This window comes from Pelophylax lessonae (genome assembly GCF_965119305.1).
Source record: "Pelophylax lessonae genome assembly, chromosome: 3".
Lineage (NCBI taxonomy): Eukaryota > Metazoa > Chordata > Amphibia > Anura > Ranidae > Pelophylax > Pelophylax lessonae.
The window spans coordinates 307,605,008-307,622,702 of record NC_138770.1 but is presented as its reverse complement, the minus strand read 5'-3'; the positions used below and the strand labels follow the sequence as shown (position 1 = coordinate 307,622,702).

The 17,695-nt window shown below is 38.3% G+C and overlaps 1 protein-coding gene across 1 annotated transcript in view; it reads left to right on the top strand.

Moving 5' to 3' along the window:
• The window catches only part of LOC309550515 (titin-like), a gene marked incomplete at its 5' end in the record, with an annotated part of 297,613 nt that overhangs the window by 163,482 nt on the left and 116,436 nt on the right, over nt 1–17,695 (top strand). The window contains 5 exons of the mRNA XM_082250877.1: nt 3,778–4,032; nt 5,497–5,745; nt 6,141–6,395; nt 9,608–9,862; nt 12,671–12,922. Coding sequence (XP_082107003.1) covers nt 3,778–4,032; nt 5,497–5,745; nt 6,141–6,395; nt 9,608–9,862; nt 12,671–12,922 — 1,266 coding nt within the window. The remainder of the gene's footprint in view (nt 1–3,777; nt 4,033–5,496; nt 5,746–6,140; nt 6,396–9,607; nt 9,863–12,670; nt 12,923–17,695) is intronic.

Below are 17,695 nucleotides of genomic sequence, written 5' to 3'. Positions count from 1 at the left end.
AACCTATGTAGGAGGATTTGTTTAATCTCTGTGTATCATCTGAGGCTGTTCGCTTTATTGGGTATATGTGAGGGTTTACAACAACTTTAAGATTCCCAGAGACCACAGACAGCTTTTTGTCCTCAGTTATCTGATTGAAATTCTGTACTGAACTGTCCATTATGAGATAAGTCATTGCTGATGAGCTATCTGCTTGTGTGCATAAACAACAGTATTTACACTCAGTAGCATAAACAGGGATGAACAAATCTGACCAAGTTCAATTTACCAAAAGCAAATCATTATTGAAATTCTGCAAGCCCAAACTCAGAGGTTTATCCCACTGGATTTCTTTTTGTTAAATTCTGGTAATTTTTAGGGATAATAGACAAACTGCTACCAAAAAAGCAAAAATGTCAAAAACAGGTTTAGTGCTGCCAGTGACACACCTCCATCCCTAAATTTACATGCACAGAAAAAAGGATATAGCGCTGGGACTTTAAATGAGGTGTACACAAATGGTCAATTGGGGTAGATATAGTATAGCAAATTTATTTAGTATAAAAACATCAACAAATGTGCAAATGCATGTACCAATACAGACATAATTACAGTACATGATAAAGGACATGATGGTTGGTATACATGCTTGCGCATAGCAGTGATAACATTCAATGGTGAACTAGAAGCATCTTTCTAACTTGACGTGTTTCGTGAGTCAATCACTCACTCTTCAGGAGTAGATGCGTACAAGTATATCTAAAAAATACATAATATCAGTATTTAATTATATGAAAAATAGCCAATAAAGAATATAAACTTGTGGAGAGCCCTATGTAGGGAAAAACCATACTTACAAATTGGCTGAGCTAGTGTACAAGAGGACAAAGCAAACGTCTGGCGGCGACCAAGTAGTCTGACCCGGGAGCTGAAGGAAGCGGGGCCAAACACTCCCCAACAGGGGACACACGAGGGGCAGGTGTAACTGATGTGTGAATGAACATAACCCTTGACAAACCATATCCCTTGCTGGAACAAAATATATAATGTATAATTAATCCACAAACCATATGGGATGACATACTGTAGCAGAGTCTTCGAGACGCTGCAAATGGCGGACGTAATGCGTGAGGTGCAGGTACATGGCACCGATGTAAAGGTGGCCCCGCCCGTCCATAGGAAAGGAGGGGACAGAAGGGGAAGAAGCAAGCCTACCCCCATATAACATTGCAGCTCCTGGGACATGTCATTGCTCACCGCCAGGGGGAGTGCTGGTCATCCAGGCAGGCTCTAACGCAGGCATGTTAACCACAATGGCTCATGAAACCATAATAAGTAATAAAGGACATAGGTCACAAAGTAGTTGTAGAAAGGAAATAGTACCGGAGCTGTAGCAAACCCAAATTGGGCAAATAGGTGTCTTCCACCTGGGTTCAGAGCAAAAAGGATAAAAACAGGTTTAGTACTGCCAGTGACACACCTCCATCCCTACATTTACATGCACAAAAAAAAAAAAAAAAAGATATAGCCCTGGGACTTTAAATGAGGTGTACACAAATGGTCAATTGTAATCGGGTAGATATAGTAGCAAATTTATTTAGTATAAAAAACATCAACAAATGTGCAAATGAATGTGCCAATACAGACATAATTACAGTACATGATAAAGGACATGATGGTTGGTATACATGCTTGCGCATAGCAGTGATAACGTTCAATGGTGAACTAGATGCATCTTTCTAACTCGGAGTGTTTCGTGAGTCAATCGCTCACTCTTCAGGAGTAGATGAGTATATCTAAAAAATACATAATATCAGTATTTAATTATATGAAAAATATCCAATAAAGAATAGAAACTTGTGGAGAGCCCTATGTAGGGAGAAAACATACTTACAAATTGGCTGAGCCAGTGTACAAGAGGACAAAGCAAACGTCTGGCGGCGACTAAGTAGTCTGACCCGGGAGCTGTAGGAAGCGGGGCCAAACACTCCCCAACAGGGGACAAATGAGGGGAAGGTGTTACTGATGTGTGAATGAACATAACCCTTGACAAATCATATCCCTTGCTGGAACAAAACATATAATGTATAATTAATGTAGAGTAGAAAGGATTGCATCACATAGTAGTGATAGCAGCAAGTAAAATGTATCCATATATATGTATATAATGTTGCAGTATAGCAAAGAAAAAATGAGAAGACAAGGGGAAGATCAAGCCCACATGTAAGAGAGTAAAAAGTTACTGCCAAAAAAGGATTGAAAGCAGGACACTGCCATTGGAGACATGTACCGATGAAAAAAAAAGGATGGTGATGGGGGGCTTTCATGCAACTTTGAAGCCCTTTCAATAACATGCTTGGGGGATGTTTTAAAGCTGTATGCAGTGTTACAAAACAGTGCGATTTTCATAGACAGCCTCAGTGTACAGTGGCAGCGCATATCTGGCTGTGGAAATTATTTTTTTCTGTTACAATTAGCTTGGCTTGCATATAGCAGCAGCACCCCATTCTGATTTATTACTGTTTCAAAACTTTTATTTAGGTAGTTTTAGGAGGAACAAATGCTTTTTCATCAAATGGTCATAGACCAGCTTTGACCAGTAGTTTGCTGTGACTGTGCCTGTGCCTGTTCTCACTGATGAAAAACCTTCCTGCCATTGGCCGATTTCTGTCAAACTCTTAGTGAGAATTAAGAGACCACAGGTTTTGCATCAGTTAAAATTGGCCAGTAGCAGAACATTTTTTAATGATGGAAAATTGGCGTGCAAGAGGAGACTGTGATTATTCAACATTCATCTTGCCTGGTGGTCTACGACACTACGGTTATCTTAAAGTGCATACACCCACACCATGAGAATGGGGGGCCATGATCTCTGGTAAGAGTTTAACCATTGGGAGTGGTGTGTGGCACATTGGTGGAGGAATCTATAAGGTGCTTGATTTTTACTCAAAGAGCCACAGCTGGATAGTGCACATGGGACTCGGATTACTGAGAGGATCATAACCACGATTTCTTCACAGTTGGCACGAGTGTTTTCAGCACATTGAGGGACTTTATAATTATTTCTATTTTGCATATTCTTTTCACGGAATTCATGATATAATGTTTATGGAAATGTAAACAGGCACATATTTATTTATTGTATTTGTTTGTATTACTTTATGCGCAACTTGGTGTAGGATTTTTGTTTGTATGTACACTAATTTAGCAATAAAAGGGGTTTATTGGCCAAAGAGCCCAAAGAGCTAGCAATCAGAATAAAAGGCAGTTTCCCTTATGACCCTAATCTCTCTCTATAACATTTATCAGCTACCCTACAACAGATTATAATTTACTGACACTGTGGCTGCTCTTTACCCCCTCTCCCATTATAATACTGAGGGGGCAGGCCTATCTAATAGCCCCCTTATTGGCCATTCTAAAGTTGCTGGATATAGTTCTGAGGCCATGCAGTGCCTTATGGGTTAAAAAAATTATTCTGGGTGAATCAGAACTTAAATTTGCTGGGGCTACAGACAGGATTTGCCTCAAACCCATGTTAGTGGTGAACCCAAACCTCATCCTTGTGATAAGGTCTACCAGGTGGCTTAAAAGCAAAATGCAGAATATTATGCAACATTTTGTAATTATCTCAGTAAAGATAAAAGAGGTATGATCTTGTATTTGTAATAACTTGTGGTTTTCCATTGTAGAAACATGCAATAATACTGTATTAAATGTCATCCAATATTTTTAAATGCAATAGCATGAATCATAAATTGTATTTATTGTAATTTTCACCTATGTAATTTGTTTCAGAACCTAACCCTGTAACTGATCTAAAAGCCTCCAAGATAAACAGTGCAATAAATGTGAGCTGGCAGGCTCCTTCCATAGGCTTCACATCTTCTTATGAGGTGACCGTGTCCAACACTACAATATCCTGGAATTTCAGGACTACAGAACAATCAACACAAATCATTGATCTGATTAGTGGGAATCTGTACACAGTGAGCGTCTGTACAGTTGCTGGCAGTGATACATTTGGAGCTTGTAGTGAGATTTTAGTAATAGGTAAGTTGGTAAATGTTATATAAAACTAAATAATTTATTGCACCACTGTTGTTTTAATTTAAGAAATATAGCTGCTTGACTGGTGACCAAAATTAGTACTAATTTCAGTTGAATAGTAAATGATGTGTATGAAAAACATATCTTTTTTAGAACAAAAATCAGATGATTATTGTATTTCACAGTTCTGACTCGCGTATATTTCTTAAGTGGGCTGTATAACATCTAAGCAATTGGACATTTAATAATGGACATATCACTCAACGGTGTCTTGTCATCCTAAGAGATTGTCACAATTTTTTTATATACAATACCATAGAAATATAATAATACAATAGCGTCATTTTTTCAAACATGGACAATTTCCCTAGTACCCCATAGGCCACCAAGCAGATATTACTGGTCATGTATGATTTATACAAAGAGCATTCATTATACACCTGTTGTAATCTTAGATTGCTTTAATGATATGGCTGGAATGATAAAATATTGATTGAATTACACTCTACTAATCCAGCTGAAAAACAGAGACGCACTATTAAAGTATTACTAAAGGCAAATTTTTTATTTTAGTTTTGGATAGAGTGGAGAAGTATTCAAACACCTATTCATCTTTGATGTTTAGAGTTTGGAATAAGGGTTAGGATAGGACATTAAAGGATAAAATTGTTTTTTCAGTTATGGATAGAGTAGAGAGGGATTAGAACACCTGTCTGGTTTTTTATTACTGTCCGTGCCCCTGTTACTAAACAGGTTAAATAGAGAGGGGGAATCTCCCTATTATCATTAAAAGTGAAAGTAAGAGAAAATCCCACATTTTGAGTTCTCCTCGTAAAAGTAATAGAGGGAAATTTTCCAATGCGTAAACTAGTTCATGTGACCTTGGGGGTCCAATGGATTCCCTTAATTTGTGGGGATTTCCTCTCACTTCCTGTTTTGGCCAGGGGACAGGAAGTGAAGGTAAATCTCCCCTTTGGGACATAGATGACAAAAAAAAACCTGACGGGTTATAACCCTCCCTAACTCTATCAAAGGTAAAAAAAAAAAGTTTTGCCTATAGTTCTACTTTAAACAAAAACTATTTTGATATTGTATTGGTTCTGTATCCAAAAGCTCAGTAAGAGATTTTGATAACATTCTTTTGGGTGGATTTATTAAAAGAGTAGGACATATTTATTTAATAAAGTGAATACTAATTGACTTTATATAAATGATATATATATATATATATATATATATATATATATATATATCTTTCTTCAATTTGATTACCCAAGCATGTGCAATGGTATTAAAAAATTGGATCTTGCCCTGCACATGATTGCATAGTCAAACTAAACACAGCTTCACATTAGCATTAGGCATTAGGCTTACTTCTCTTTTTTTTTGTAACAGACCACCTTTTTTCAAGAGATGTAGTATAAACTCATGATGATCCTTAACTGACTGTTTATAATTTTATTATAGTGTCTGATGTCATATGTGCTACCAACATTTCCACTACTTCTGTCTGGCTGAGCTGGGATTCATATGGTGTTAATGGTGCAGTTTACAATGTTTCTATCTATGGAGATCCAGTTAACAGCACAACGGTGAATACCACTCAAGTACAGATCCCAAATCTGAATTCTGGAAACTTCTATATGATCAAGATCTCTGCCTATAAAGGAAATGTTTTTCTATATGGATATGGAGGCGAGATCACGTTATACACACGTAAGTAGCTGGTATTCTGTTCCCTAAATAATGAACAATGTAAGGTTTAGGTCTAGGTTTAGGGCTTAAGTTCATTATTGAAAGTCAATATATGTGATATAGTGATTTTCCGCTCTGCCTGTTAAGTAGTTGCACAAATTTTTATATACATCAATACAAGAATGTTTGACATCAGGGGGTATGGGGGGTGGTAAGTGGGGATTATGACATTTATTTTAGCATTTAGGACTCAGTCTTTTAAAAGACCTAACTTGTGTCTGAGTTATGTACTTGGACTAAATTCAACCTTAAGCACTGTCATGTTTTGGAACATGTGTTTATTAGAACAATTTTCTCCATGTTTCTTTAAAGTCACTGCTTCTTCTTCTCATACTGTACTTCAATAACCCCTACAGGTCCTGGTTCAGTTCGAAATTTCCAGTTTTATAATGCTTACACCACATCTGTGGATCTAAGTTGGCTCCCTCCAGAAAGTAATTACAGTTACTACCTGATTGAAGTTACAGGAAACTTCTTCAGGAATTTCACAACAAACTTACAGTCATTTTCTATAAAAGATCTTACACCTGGAATTCAATACTCAGTTGCGATTATGGCAATTGCTGGAATAGATGTACAAGGAGAAGCCAAACAAATATTAGTCACCACCAGTAAGTATATAAGCATATATTAAATAAAGAGAAAAAACACGCATCCGTGCAAAAATTGAATGGTGACGCAATACGAATAAGTGGAGCAACAAACAACTAAGAAGATATCCTTTCAAAACAAGCTCACTTGAAGTAATAATGTTGTACCCTCAACAGAAATTGATCAACATAAAGTGACCGTGCATAAACATAAAAAACGAGAAAAATCATATATACACAATGAAATATAAAGTGACTGTGGGTGGGACATTATCTTATTAGCAAAATAAAGTGACTGTGCTGAAACCAGAACATGGTTAAACCACAATTCAAGATATCAGCTTGAAAAGCAAAGAATTCAGAAATTAAGAAAAAAAGAGTCCACAGATAGTGTAATCCACGCATTCACTCAAAAAAAAAGAAAAAAAAGGAATTGTAACCTAGAAATAAAGACACCGCAATATTTGACCTAAGTCCTTTATTAAAAAAAAAAAAAAAAAAATCCCCCCAAAAATTCCCTTATTGTTAATCTATCCTCAACTACTAGGTCTTCCTCCCACTGACCCCCTCCCCGAGCTTTGTTTAGCTATATAAGGGAAGGGGCAGAGATGGTACGGAAATCATTGGCCAAATATTGCCATGGTACTGCTATTTCCACTCCTTTACTTAAGTGGCAGGGGGAGGGATAAAGGCAAGGACTGCAGTTTGGGGACTACTGAGACAAAAGCTCTGCCAATGTTTTTTTGCCATTTTTGTCTTCCTGCTCTGGGTAATCACAACCTTTTGTTTTTTGTATGGTAAAAGAGGGACAGCCAGTGGGTTAAACTTTCCCCAACTGTGACACAGATAAAAATACAACTTTGCCCCGGTGTACAGAGGTGCGCTAGTACTCAGATAAGGCCATGCCTGTGCGGAAATGCTGTCTGTAACACGTTCCCACACAGTGCTGTATCCCTGACCTCATTTATCTATTAGCCAAGAGATTCCCCAGAAAAAAACTAAATGAAAACAAAAAGGCTGGGGAGAGAGCTGATGTCACATACTTGGGAAATTACTTTTCGTTAGTGGGCAGGACCTGATAGGCTAGTTTCCTATCAGGTCTGCTTCACTTCTGATTGACAGCACACAGCAGTGGGCAGATTCGAATGCTAAATAGTGGCTAAGGATCCACCCACTCCTGTGCTCTGTCAGTCAAAAGTGGAGCGGAATTTGATGGGGAACTATACTTTCAAGTCTCCTTCAGGCTCTGCCCATCCCTTTTATAAACTCCTCAGCAGGCGTCTTTCAGTGTGGCAGGTACAATGGCCGGTGAGGGAGTTCAGTAGTGCACTGCACTCAATGCAGAAACCTAAAGATTCAAGTACCTGTCTGTGACAGGGACATCAATAGGGTGTAAGCACAGACACTATCAGTACTATGCCCTAATGGAATTCTAAAAGGTGTCTATGACACCATTTATGAATTCCCCCATATGTGTATGTCTCTCACTCCAACTGACTATTTCTCATATTACTCATTTACAGTAAAAGAGAAAAAGGTCATTTAACTGGAGTATAATTTGAAAAGAAATTGACCTTTATTGACTCATATAAAATATATATCAGATAAAGGTATTCTAATAAACACAGAATGCAATGGAAAATGTGTTAACTTCTCAAGGTACATTTAAAAAGAGCTTGTAAAATAATTATTGCGGATCCAAAATGGCAGTTCTATAAAAAAAACAAAAATCCAAAGTACAGAAAAAAAACTCTTCTGGAATTGTAATAATAGCCCCTCAAATGTCTTCTATGTGTATCAAACAATTACAGAACTTTTGGGGAACTCGGACACATGCATTTTAGCACATTGTAATGCATGAGTTAAAAAGCAGCAGTGTAAATGAGCCCTTAATCCTTCTCAATTGAGGAGGGTTATGGTGTTTCCACAGGACCAGCGCTCAACAGCAGTGTCCTCTGGACACCTGATACAAACTGTCTGTCGGATATTATATGCTATTGTCAGTATATGCTACACTTCATGTACAGGTTTTGGGCAAATATTTCAACTTATAAAATACCATATAACTATACCAGATTTTTTACGAGGACTTGTTGTGTCTGCATGCAGGTTACCCAAGTATGATGAAGTTCTTGAATGCAAAAATACTCAATTACTTCTGTTCAAGGAGGAATAAAGTGTATTACAATACACGTCTACATCCAAAAAGTGTTTTCTCAGACACTATATTCAAATACTGAAATGTTTTAGTTTTGCAATGTTCTTTTGCAGAGACATATTTGGAGCACTAGCTTCTCGCAGACTTACGTGGAATTTATGAACTACATGTTGAAACTCTATGGGGTCCATTTACTGGAGGCAAATAGGCTGTGCACTTTGCAAAGGAAGTTGCATACAATTATTCCTTAGAAATTGTGGTAAAAATTCACTTTGCAAAGAATACTCAATAACTTGCAAGGACAATTAGGCTCCATGCACACTATAAGCTAAAAAAAAAAAAATGCCTGAAAAATGATGGAAGAAAAATGCTCATATAAGTGTTCTTTTGTGCCAGCTTTTAGCAGCAAATAGTAGCAGTTAGGAGCATTTAGATTTTTTCTGCTGGTAAATTGCTCCCAGAAATTCTGGTCTAAGGGCAGAGGACTTATCAGAGGGGGCTAAGGAAGCTATTATCTGCATTGGTGTGATTATTGTGCAAGCTCCTAAAATGTACCTTGAAAAGCTGTCAACTTCCTTGTTGGATCCTTTGTTTTTTGTGATACCCTTGTGCGACATATATTTTATCTGAATCAATCAAAGTGATTTTATTTCTCTTCAGCTCATACTCCAGTAAAATTAGTTTTTTCCTTTTCCCTATAATGCATTTAAAATCTGACAAAAGTAAAGTGAACACACGTACAAAATCTGAAATCTAACAGAGATTCTAACTCTGCCCAGCACTGTCCAAAGCAAAAAAAAAAAAATGTTTTAGTTAAAATAGTACTTTAATGAAGCAATGAATTGCGATTTTCACTGTTAGCATGTTACTGAGTTTTTTTTTTTTTAAGTATCTACTAAGCAGAGAACCTGACTTTCCTATCCATATTTACACATCTTAACGTTGTATGATTTTATTTATGTTATGTTGATGAATGAGGCATAAAGAGACAAAGAAAAAAGAGGATATCTTTATGTCACATTGACATTAAAGGCTTATATGGATAAATACATGAGGATTACTATTCTCTTTTCAGAACCTGATGTTGTAGGAAACCCGATTGTACTGAACACCTATACCACTGCTATATTTCTAAGCTGGGAGAAGCCAACTGGAAATGCTGATTTTTATTTAATCGAGATCCAGGGAAACACAATTTACCAGAAAAATACAACTATAACTTCATTTATGATTGAAGACCTTACTCCTGGAAATTATTACACATTCTTTGTCACAGCTGTTGTTGGTAAAGATGTTAAAGGGAATACATCATTCACATCAACTTATACAAGTGAGCATGTTTGATGCTTCATATTTTGCAGTCTTTCAATGATTATTTTGTTTTTTGTTTTTTGCCAGGAACATAGACATTTGGGTTGTACAGTTCATATTTTCCATTGTATCTTCCAATGGGTTATTGAAATAAACAATAATAACGACAGCAGCATTGGTTTACCTGTAAAGCAATCTGCTTCCATGGCAGAATGATTTCTTGTGAACCTGTTGTGCATATTTTGTTTTTACAAGATTCAGGTCCTATGTAAAAGTGGCTTCTGATATTTGTGCATCCTTCTGATAGCAAATAATAATAATAATAATAATAATAATAATAAACATATAACAGAATTATACCAGCACATTCAACGAAAACCTTAGTTACATGTTTTGTGTAGAAATGGTGTTTACACTACTGTATTAGTGAACTCTTTTGTTAAACAATACACTGTAAGGGACACATTTTTTGGCACAATATTTTTGGTGCCACTACAAGTCAGTGCTATCAACTGCAAAGTCTAGCGTTCAGGTGAATATCCGCTTAACATGGTTAGCATTAGCCTGAAAGTTTAGACAATACTGACACAGTTTTTAGACAATACTGTAGTCGATAAGGTTAAGCATCCTGAGGCTTGGGGTCTGCCTTAAAGAATTTAATTTAGGGTTCAAGAAACTCTGCGATTTTGCCCATTCAGGGCACAGTGACAGGTTCTCTTATAGGAAAACACTCCTCCATCTGTTCATATCCACACTTTCCTGCCACTCCATTAACATATTTTAACCAATTCAACTCTCAAACCTTTATGCCGCCTATGGACATGATAAAAGAGGGGTATAAGGAATGTTATATGACAAAAATGATAGATAATTTCACCTTTTATATGAAAACAATTTCTTAATTTGTCACAGTGAATGTACTGGTTCCAGGACAGAAGTGCACATAGCTGGTCATTGCTAAAGGCGGTGATGTGGAGAACCATGAACATGCCATTTGGTACAAAAATAAATGATATTTAAACAAAAATGCTCCCGGCTCAGTGTTCCGTTAGAGTAAAAAAAGGCCAAGGGTTAGTGATCACCAGGAGTAAAAAATAACCTAAAATCTGTGGTCAGTGGGAGAAGCAATGCCCCATCACTGATGCCATTGGATCGTAATGATGACACATTGCTGGTATCAGTAGGAGGAATAGTGTCACATTACAGGTGTCTGTGGGAGAATTTGTGCTCCCTCAATGGTGTCAGTGGGAGACATAGTGCCCCATCAATCGTGCCATTGGAAAGAAATTGTGCCTGTGTGAGTGGCTCATCTTCAGGAGGAATGGTGCCCAATAAATGATGTCAGTGGCAGGAATTGTGCTCCATCACTGGTGTCTTTGAGAGGAAATGTGCCCCATCAATGGGAGGAACAGTACTGCATCCATGGTGTCAGTGCAAAGAATTGTACTCTTTTGTTAGTTTAAGTGAAAGAAATGGTACCCCATCAGTGGGGTTATTGGCAGGAATTTTGTCCTGTCAATGTCACGGAGCGGAATTATGCCTTATTGTTGGTGTGATTGTGAGAAATAGTGCCCTGTCACTGGTGTCAGTATAAAAAATAGTGTCCCATCGCTATGAGGAATTACGCGAGGAATTACGCCCTAACAATAGTGAAAAGGGGAGGAATTGTGTTCCGACAATGGTGTGAATAGAGAGCTTTGTGCCCCCTAAATGTTTTCACTGGGAGAAATAGTTTGCCAAGGGCTAGTTAAAAGCAAGCAAAATGTTTGAGGATCACTAGATAAGAAGTTGTAACAATGTTTTATTGCCATTTTTGTGTTCTTGTATGGATCCATCCGTGTATAGTGTATTGTATCTATCGCAACCCTTACAGACTCGCACACAGTTTATGTAGGGTGCTGTAGTGAATTGGTGGATTGCACTACAATACAATCATAGGAAAACAAGGGTCTTCACGAGCACACTGTGGTATAGTGATAATATTGGCCTTTATTCACAAAAAAAAAAAAAGTAACAGGCATCACAGGTTGATATTTTGGGGCCTCCGGGATTCCTTTTTCTAGACAGAGTCATTCACTTACATGAGACATGGAGCTTACATGAGACATGGAGCTTTAGTACCAACAACCAATCAGAAACCAACACATGTACAAAAAGGTAACAGTTTGTGTGTTTTTAACCAAGAATACACCAAAATAAGTGTCCCTCAATGAGATGCCCACTAAACCTGACTTTAAGCCAGGATCAATAAACCCCCAAATAGGTAAATCGGTATTAAAAGGGTGATTTTATACAGTGGCTGCAAGAAAAAATAATGTTTGTAGGTGGTCATTAGCAGTCATTTTGGTGTAGGGTGCGAATTGTTAGAAAGGCAGAAAACCCATAGCAGCACCAAAAAGGGTTGCTATTGGCAACCTCACACATGTTATTCCTGACTGCAGAGTCATTCGATCTGGATTCAGGCAGACAACACCATGGCAGTAGAAAATACAATCATTATGCAGGAACCAGGAGTCTGACAAGATGACTAGAAAGGATTTTTTCTTGGATGGAACTCCACGTTCCAGCCTTGTCCACTTACCTTCCTAAGGGTGGCCAAATAGCAGTAGGACTACCCCAGCTGTCAGAGCTTGGTTTGTGATATCCTGCCTAATTCTTCCCATATTTATGGAGAAACCAGGAAATAATATTGTATATGTATGTATCAAAACAGTAACACAATCTTAATAGGCTTACAGTTTAAGATATTATATGAAAGTATATTCAATTACCTTTCATCAGATCAGATGTACATCAGCCAAAGGTTTACCTAAATGTTTCATTACAGAACCTGCCAATGTCACAAATCTTAAGGCCTCAAGGATAAACAACAATACAATTGATGTCAGCTGGGAGCTTCCAGAAGGAAACAGAAGTTACTATCTGCTTGATGTATGGGGAGATCCAAATCAGAATCTTTATATAACTACAGAATCAGCAACTATCACCAATCTGACCATTGGGAACCAGTACACCGTGACGGTCAAAGCAGTTGTGGGCAATGGTCTACAAGGAGACAGCAGTGAAATTTCTATACTACGTAAGTATGGAAATAAAGATTACCAGAATAATGCTTAAAGTGATAATAAAGTAAACAATCATCTTTTAAAACAACCCATTCAGTTTAAAATAGAAATGAAAGACAAAACATATGCTTATAGATATCAAAACATTATAAATACCTTTTTTTTTTTTTTTAACCTTTTTTTAAAAGTGTTAATATTCCCTCTGGTCTCAGCTGCATAAAAGCTGGGGAGGAGAAGCAGCAGAACACTAATCTTCAGAGTTAAAGGCTTTGTATGAAGACAGAGGGGTGTTAGGTGTCAGGACAAGTCTGACCATTGGAGGAGAGCACATTGACTCCCAGCACGGCTACAGAACTGACTAAGCTTTATTCTCCTGCTTAGTCTGGTCATTTCTTAATAGGAAAACAGAGGGGCTGGCAGGAACACCAGGGATTTCACACAAAGTAAGCAATACCAAGAGAACAGGATACTTTTTCATACAAGTACATGGAGCAGCATGCACATATCAGGAAAAATGAAGTGTTGGGTTTACATACTCTTAAACCACTTCAGCTCCGGAAAGTTTTACCCCCTTAATGACCAGGCCATTTTTTGCGATTCGACACTGTGTTACTTAAACAAAAAAGTGCGAGGTCGTGCAATGCTGTACCCAAAAACAATTTTTTTTCACAAATAGAGCTTTCTTTTGGTGGTATTTGATCACTTCTGCGGCTTTTAGATTTTGCGCTATAAACAAAAAAAGAGTGACAATTTTGAAAAAAAAAAATGCCATATTTTTTACTTTCTGCTATAAAACATTCCCAATTAAAACATTTTAAAAAATCAAATTTTTTCATCAGTTTAGGCCAATTTGTATTCTGCTACATATTTTTGGTAAAAAAAAATCCCAAAAAGCATATTTTAATTGGTTTGCGCAAAAGTTATAGCATTTACAAACTATGGGATAAATTTTTGGAATTTTTGTTTATTTTTTTGTTTTTATTAGTAATGGTGGCAATCAGCATTTTTTTAGCCTGACTGTGACATTGTGGTGGACAGATTGGGCCCCTAACTGACATTTTTTACACTTTTTGGGAACCAGTGACATTAATACAGTAATCAGTGCTAAATAATATGCACTGTTACTGTATAAATGACACTGGCAGGGAAGGGGTTAACACTGGGGTGATCAAAGGGGTTAATGTATGACTAAATGTGATTACTGACAGTCTGGGGGAATGGCTCTGTGTCAGGCAGGGGAAGATCAGGGTTTCAGCTTAGCAGAAACTCCTGATCTCTCCCTGCCTGTCTGACAGAAGACTCACCTGCTTTGTTTACATAAGCAGGCGGGTTTTCTGTCAGTTTCTCTGACGATCGCAGGAGGCCGGCAGCAATCGCCGCTGCTCCTCCCGAGGCCAGCCCCCCCCCCCTGTGTCTAAACACAGCGCGAGCGCGGGTCCGCCGAGACCTCGTGCACAAAATCACGTAGATCTACATGATTTTGCGTAGCCTAGCCGCCCTGCCGCAGTAATACTGTAGTGGGTGGTCGGCAAGAGGTAAAACTTTTCAACTGCCTACTCTATTTAGTGCCACAGATTGGCTGCTGTAGCAATCTTATATCATTATATTTTTAATTTTATCCAGCATTAGTGACTTTCCATTTTTAAGCAACTCTTAACACACGTTTCTCAAACATATTTCATCCATAATGACTATTTTGACTGATTTATAACAATGACACTGAAATACTTATTGCAAAAGAATCATGTCTAAATTTTGTAGACTCTGTATCCTTGGCTTTTAGTAACCGCATGTCCAAAATTCTGTCCTGTAAAGCAAATTTACAGAGTCCAGTGTCTATATCAATGCAAAAACCCAAAATAATGCATAAATTACAGATATGTCCATCCACTGTCCTACGCATAAGACAATATAAAGTCCAGATTGATATGAATGGTTTTTCATTCAGAAAACCATAACGCTGGCAGTTTATTGAAGCTACAAATCAGCATCACAACCCTCAACGATACCTATGCCAAGTTCCTGAGGATCTGGCGACCCATGGATATCCTACAATGATGGCCTGAACTTGGATCACCCTTTTTTGTGGGCCAAGGCTTGGACTCTTTGGGATCTCCCCCCCCCCCCCCACACACACACACACACTTTCTTTTCTTCTCTCCTCTACCTTCTCTATATGCTCTTACACTCTTTTGGGAGCCATACAGGTTGCCCCTCGCCCCCTCTTTTTTTCCTCTTCCTCCCCCCCCTACTTATGCATACTTACCTTCGCCGTCGAGCAGCAGGTCTTGCTCATAGCGACCCTTAACGTGTCCACATAAATTTGGTGCCCTTATCTCACTGACACATACTTTGTTGATTTTTGAAGAGTTGTTATGTGTTCTTTTGTACTGTCACCTCTCACCTACATTTAGAGATTTTTTTTCAGTTCCACCACTTCTGGCTCAGCTCCGTGCTCACTACTATCACTTTTAAACACAGAAGGCCAGCTTCTGCATTTACAAGTGATAGCTTGTCTCCCAAGAGCTCCCACAGATCTGATCCCATGAGCAGCTCCCACTCAGTGCCGAATGGGGACAAGGGAGAGGCAGTTGACCAGGGTGCAGTGCAGATTCCAACACCCCCCACTGGATCATCTCCCTCCAAGTGAGAGAGGCAGAGCCACCTACAGTTTGTGGGGAGGTACTAGAGCCAGCTGGGTGGTTCATCTTAACACAGTACACAAGTAAGACACGTGGAAGATGGTGGAGCTAAGGAGGGAGGGAGAAAATGAGGACATTGGAAGGGGGGTTGCGTGCAGAGGTCAGAGCTGAAGAGGCGTAAAAGTGAGATGTGGATAGGGGATGCAGAGGTAAGCAGCTGTGAAAAGAAGGCTAAACTCTACACTCTGTGTGTAGTGCACCCCTGAACTTTGCACTGTGTTTAGTGCACCCATGAACTCTGCACTCTGTATGCAGCCTACCTCTAAATTATGTGTGTAAATCCCCCTACCCCCTGAACTTTGCACTCTGTACATAATGCACTCCTGGTATTTAATGCCCCTTTAGGACCTTTCCACTGTTAGTGAAATTTGACCACATCCACTATTTTATGCAGTTATGAGGGTGTGTGTGTGAGTGGGAGGGGGGTTTTCAGGGGTCGAGGTTGAGTTCCTGCACGTTTTTTCTGAGAAAAAAATCCCTGCCCACAATAGACCTATATGTTTGCTCCTTGTCTCTGTTAAACACTACTATATTGTGACATTGAGTTGTATACTGTAAAACTTTTAAAAACTTCAATAAATCCTTTGCAAAAGAAGCTAGTGTATTTTCTGGCGTATAAGACTACTTTTGAACCTCAAAAAAATCCCCCAAAAATGGGGGGTCGTCTTATACGCCGAGTATAATATCTCCAAGGTAACCTAAGTATAAGTATTACCGGTAGATGAAAATTAGGGGGGTCGTCTTATACGCCGGAAAATACGGTACATCTCAGAAAACATAAAACTATCTTAGCATAAGAAAAACTGACATATTCTTTACTCAGCAGTACCGGTGTATCTCTTGGAACATAGCCTCTTTCTTTTTATTTTCTGTTCGCTATGCAAGGCAAGGAAGGGGGTAACATACTTACAGGACAGCTCCAGGAGTGGATAGAACAGTAGGTTCTAGTTGTTTAAGTATGAACTCTGACTATATCTGCCAATTGACAAAGATGGCCTAGGTTACCTTAGACAGTAGTTAGATTGTTGGGCATATTACAGCTACCAAAAGTTCTCTTTTTATGCATACACATTTAGCAAGTGAGTTTAGGTTATCCTATGGAACAGCAAACTTTGTGAGGGGGTTACAATAGTAATCGACCAAAAAAATCCAAACCAGCTAACTGCTATTCTTTCTAAGAGTGGTATCCGTCTTGGGTTTGCTTTTACTGTCAGATGGCACCCATAGACATGATGTTCATTATTCAGTTTAGCTAAAATCACCTGTCTCCTTTCCCTGTCTCTGTGTTCATAAAGATAAACTTGGGCAATTCGAACAGGAAATTCAATAGAATGTATACCTACATTGGAAAAAAATAATATGTAAACAGTCAGTACATCTAGCGATATGGGAGGGTGATGTTTGATACAAATCTCAATAAGAGTTTGGCTCTGCTTAATCTCACCTCCTAAGTGTCCCTATTTTTTTGTTACATGTGTTTAGAAGCCACATTGATGGAGGGGGTATATGCAAATTTGCACTCCTTCTTTCATGTCTTTTCTTCTGTATATTCTCAAATTGCAGAATTCACACTGTAAAAAAATCCGTTTCTGCTCCCCCTATTTTAAATATTAACACCCACTTGCAACTCTTAAATAGCATTAAAATAAACCTTGATATAAACACAATTAAATTATATCAAAGTTTTGGTATTGATCATACACTACAATCATTGCCTGATATCATATACGTGTATATAATAAATTTGGAATATCATCAAAAGGTTAACTTATTTCAGTAATTCAATTCAAAAACTCAGATTTTACTGTATTTAGATGTGCTACACACAGAGTGATGTATTAAAAGCATTTCCTTCTTTTAATTTTGATGATCATGGCTTAAAGAGGAAGTAAACCCTCCTCAGGAAGTTGTACCTATAGGTAAGCCTATGATAAGGCTTACCTATAGGTACTGTAAATATCTCCTAAACATGTACCGTTTAGGAGATATTTACCTTTAATGCAGCCAGTGACGTCACTGGCGCATGCGCTTCCTTCAGAGCCCCGTGCCGTGACCGTCGGCTCCCGCGCGCGTGCGCGGGAGTGA